The following is a 4,744-nucleotide window of genomic DNA, read 5'->3' on the forward strand; positions in this document are numbered from 1 at the left end:
TCGACCGATTAGTTCAAAAACCTGAGAAAACAATGTTTTAAAGCTGGCGGTCGACCGACGTAAATTTCGATCGACCGAATGGAAATTCCGGTCGACCGGAAAAACTCTGGAAAATTTCTCAGAAACAGACTACCTGTCGGTCGACCGTAACGGTCGACCGAAAACCGATATATGAAAATTTCCAGGTTTTAGGGTTAGTTTGAAAATCCAGAAAAAATATCAAATCAAGTCCAAAAATAATGAAACTTTGGGGAAAGTTTCTAAATGATAAAATAAACATGTTTAAAGAAGAATTTTTGGAAAATCAATTTTTTTTTGTGAAAACTACCTGTTTTTGAAAAATGCTTAGAAAACCTGTATTTTTATGAAAGTGAAAGATGATATAGGACTTGTAAATATTCATATATATATTGTGCATATATTATATGTATATAATAAAGTATGAGAGAGATGTAAACAAGAGATAAAGATATTTTATCAACGTTTAATGAAAAATCATCTATATGATAGAAAACGTCAAAAATACCCAAACGTTTTTAGGGTTTGTTAAGCATCAGAAAACCATCAAAAGAGAGAGCTTTTGGCAGAGAGATCTCAGAGAGATAAAACCCTAGTTTGAGACCTTGTATTTCTTCTTCAATCAATAAAAAGAATTGTACGGTGTGGCTCCCGAGGACATAGGCCAGTTGCCGAACCTCGTTAAATTTGGTGTGTTCGTCTCATTTATTTTTCCTACAAGTTTTTTGATCTTTATTTGTGGTGAATTTCTTTCTTGCTCAACTTTCAAAGACAAGGTCCGGAAAGGCAAGGGTTCGATTTGATTGTTTCGAATCCCTAACATTAACCAGGTAAACTAATTTTGAATCACCTAAAAATCTTTGAGGGGACTAATTTCAATTTGATGACTTGAGAAACTAATTTCAAAATATGATCGATTTGTACTCTCTTCCTCCCTTAACTATCTGAGATATTTTATACACTTTAACAAGATAGCTCATACCAAAGCATTAAGGTCCGTGCAGCGGTATATGTTTTTTAATCTGTTTCTAAGTGGCTTGATTGATGAGATTTGAATATAGATTGTTCTCTTACCATGTTCAAGATCCCTCCAACTACGTCAAACTCTAGAGTTTGTGATGATGGTTGAGGGCTATATTGCATACTCTTATAATTGTTAGGATAATTTTTTTGATAGGAATATGGTATTCTGAAACTTTAAGAATTTATTGTGCTTTTTTGTAATAAGAAATGTTCTTTTTAATATATTTTAGCATAGGTTTTGGAGTTGGTCCAGAATGGTCTGTCCTTTTTGGTAAGGATTTGTTAAAGATAGAGTATTAGAGGTTTTTTAGCAATAGAAATTCTATTTGGATAGGAATTTAGGAACCTTTACGGTACATGAACTTAACCCCTATTTAAGGAGTTGAATTCTTATATTAAAAAAAAAGAAAACTTTGAGAGAAAGAGAGTATCTCAAGAGAGAATCTATAGATTAAATCAATAGCAAAGTTATCTATCTTCTGAGAGAATCTATAGATTAAATTGATCTCATCTGTGTTGGGTTGTAATCTCTCTTCCAAAGGCTGAGATGGATGGATTACAACCTTCAGCAGTTTTTTGCCGTATGAAGGAGTCAGGTGAGTCATACGAGACAGCAAAAAAATACATCAAGGATCAAATAAATATCTACTGGAAGAAACTCAACGAGGAAGTTGTCAACGGTGATCATCCTCAAATCTTTAAAGACGTATCAATAAATTCGTGGAAAACTACCTTCACAATGTCACAATATGGAGATGGCACTGGCAATTCCCCTGGCGCAGCGAAGGACAGAGTCCGCTCGTTGTTTTTTGAACCTATTCCCATGGAATAATTTTATTCCTATGTTTTCAGTATAAGAATTTGTACCTTAATTTATCATTCGGTAATTTGGCTGTAATATTTGTTGGAGCCTGTAACTTTTTCTCTCTTTTTATTTTGAACTGAAAAACAGGGTGAGATACCCTGTTCATATATATATTGTAACTTTTTCTCTTTATCCTATTGTTAAATTTCCGTAAAAAAATAATTCTATATGCTTTTATTGTTGCAATAATTTATAATGTGTATACCATCATTCACCAAACAAGATACAGTCTCTCAAATCTTTCATATTTCCAGATTAGTCTCTCAAATCGTTTGGAAAATGGTTTGCAAAATTAAAGAGATCTAAGATTTTTCTATTTGAGCATAAACGACCTTTTATTATTTGTTTCGAACTTTCTTTTGGTTTTACGGCATACTTAAGCTGATCGAATTGAGGGTTGAGAACTAACTAGGATTAGGAATTACTCACTATGAGGAGTTAGGTTAGACGACTAGTTTTTTTAGGTTAAAACTAGGGTGCAGTCTTGTACTCCTACTAAATCGGATTTGTGATTCAAGAGAGCTCTTTTATAGTGAGGAAGTCTATTCGCGAGAAGGAAGAGTGATAGTAAGATTGTTTATCCATAAAAATATTGTATATTCTAGTTGTTTGTTTCTATGGTTGATTTATTTCTTATTATTCGTTTATCGCTATAAATTGTTTTTTCGCAGCATAATTTTGATAACGCGGAAAACAGTAGACAGTTCTAATCATCCTTTTTTTGGACTTACATCTCAGATTCAACAAAGATGAGCATAGGTAAAGGCCATAATGATTCGTGAAAGTCCAAAATGAATTTTAATAGAAAGTTCACCTTTTGATCTTCAAATCCAACAAATTGAAGAGGGACATAATCACTGATTTTTCTGTGAAAATAATTAAAAATCAAATACACAACTCATTCATCACAAATCACATGAGAATGTGGTGCAAATAAGGGGTTGTTTGGTTCAGCCAAAAAAGTTAAAAAACACCCCCAAAAAGGAGTAAATGTGTCAGTTTTCCAATTTTATGGGTCACTTCCAATGTTTGTTTCGAACCTATTTTATTAGAAGTGAGTTCCCAAAATATCATCTCACATCACTTGTAAAATCCATTTCTTAACTTTTTAGAGGAAATGGGCTAAAGTTGGTTAAAATAAAATATTTTAAGAGTTTTTTGGCTAAGGTGGCATTTCATATGGGTATGCTTTCCTATTTTAAGACAAGGATCCAATCAATTGAAACTATGATTTTCTAAGAATTGAGGTTGTTTTTGCCCCAACCAAACAATAAAAATTCATTTCTAAGAAGTGGATGGAAAACACAAAAAGTGATCCCCCCAAAAAAAAAAAGGTTTTCGCATAATGGGAGTTCCAAGCGGCCCCTAAATTTACATTTTTAAGTTAATCATACTTTGGCTTCTCTTCTAGTCTGTCGATGTTGGGCTTTGTTTATTGACTTTTTGAGATTAGCATCTACTTGTTTGGTTTTCTAACCCCTGTTGCGATTTGAAAATAGAGATGAGGAAGAGAAAAAAGAATAATCACAGAGAACACATAGAATTTTACGTGGTTCACTTCTCAACGAGAGAAGCTATGTCTACGGTTCACTATTCTCAGGTTGGTTTACAAGCTGCCCTAACCACCCCTTTTATAGCATAGGGTTCTTACAAACAAGAATCTCAAAAAAACCAGAAAACGAGCCCAGGCCCAAACCCGAGTCACGGTCGACCGCCAACAATGGTGCGGTCGACCGATCAGAATGTCAAAATCTCAGGAAACCAATTACAGGGTCCGCGATCGATCGGGCCTAACCTCACGGTCAACCAGACCTAGCCTCACGGTCGATCGGCCAGAATGCAGAAACACACCCTGTAGTGTGCATGTTTTTCGATCAATCGGGCCTTGTCTCGCGGTCGACCGGCCAGCACCCAAAACATTCGACCGGCCAACACCCAAAACGTTGCCTACTTCGTTTTTCCTGTTCTTGCATATTTTTCTCTTCAATGCAGTGAATAGGGTTGAGCCTGATAGTTAGGCTCGACATAGCCTAACAATCTCCCACTTGGAGACTAACTTTCAGTCTTTATGACCTTTCCTACAGCGACAGCCTCCCATATTATCAAGTAATGAGGCCAATTGAAGTTGAACACGACAAAACTGTCTCTCAACTTCTTGTTGCTTATTTCCTCTTTAAGTAACTTCTCGTTGCCTATTTCTGCTTTAAGATACATGTTGAAACTGAATTTTCAAGTTTCCGGCAATTGGCTCGCCATGCCGAGGCTCAATCTCTCTCCTGCCTCTGTCTCTTGCTCCTTCAAAATGGTTAGTTTTATTTTTCTTTTGGAAAATGATAGGGGCACACCTCCAACCACATCCCAAACCATACCCCCTCTCTCATATGCTACAGTGCACCAGGTCCTACATGGGATTTTAAAATTTTAAAATCCTATGTGGGGCCCGGTGCACTGTAGCATATGAGAGAGGGGGTGTGGTTTGGGATATGGTTGGGGGTGTGCCCCTAGTGCCACCTTTTTTTTTTCTTTTTTTTCTTTCCACCCCTTTACATGCCTGTTTTCCAAGGATTCTATTCACAAAGGAAAGCAAGCGAAAATAAGGTCTTGTAGAATTAAGTTTAAGTTCAATATATATTTTTCGCCGTGTAAAGTTCGACTAACAAACCGTAATACAATTATACGGAGGGATGACATTTCTGCAAGCGTATAATGTACGGTTAATTTCACAAAAACCACCCTAACTCTTAGTTTTTTTATTTTTAAAATAATATTATTTTCTTTGGTTTTTTTTGTTTCGCTTCGGGTTTTTTTTTGGGTTGGGTTGGGTGGGGGGGGGGGGGG

At 35.8% G+C, this 4,744-nt stretch overlaps 1 protein-coding gene across 3 annotated transcripts in view; it reads left to right on the forward strand.

The window, feature by feature from the left end:
• LOC109846410 ((-)-alpha-terpineol synthase-like) overlaps positions 1–2,072 on the forward strand; it is a 44,651-nt gene extending 42,579 nt beyond the window's left edge. For all 3 annotated transcript variants that reach the window (XM_020415647.1, XM_020415648.1, XM_020415649.1), the window contains one exon: positions 1,583–2,072. In XM_020415647.1, the coding sequence (XP_020271236.1) occupies positions 1,583–1,873 (291 nt within the window). In that variant the 3' untranslated portion in view covers positions 1,874–2,072. The remainder of the gene's footprint in view (positions 1–1,582) is intronic.

Source organism: Asparagus officinalis, chromosome 6, assembly GCF_001876935.1.
Source record: "Asparagus officinalis chromosome 6, Aspof.V1, whole genome shotgun sequence".
Lineage (NCBI taxonomy): Eukaryota > Viridiplantae > Streptophyta > Magnoliopsida > Asparagales > Asparagaceae > Asparagus > Asparagus officinalis.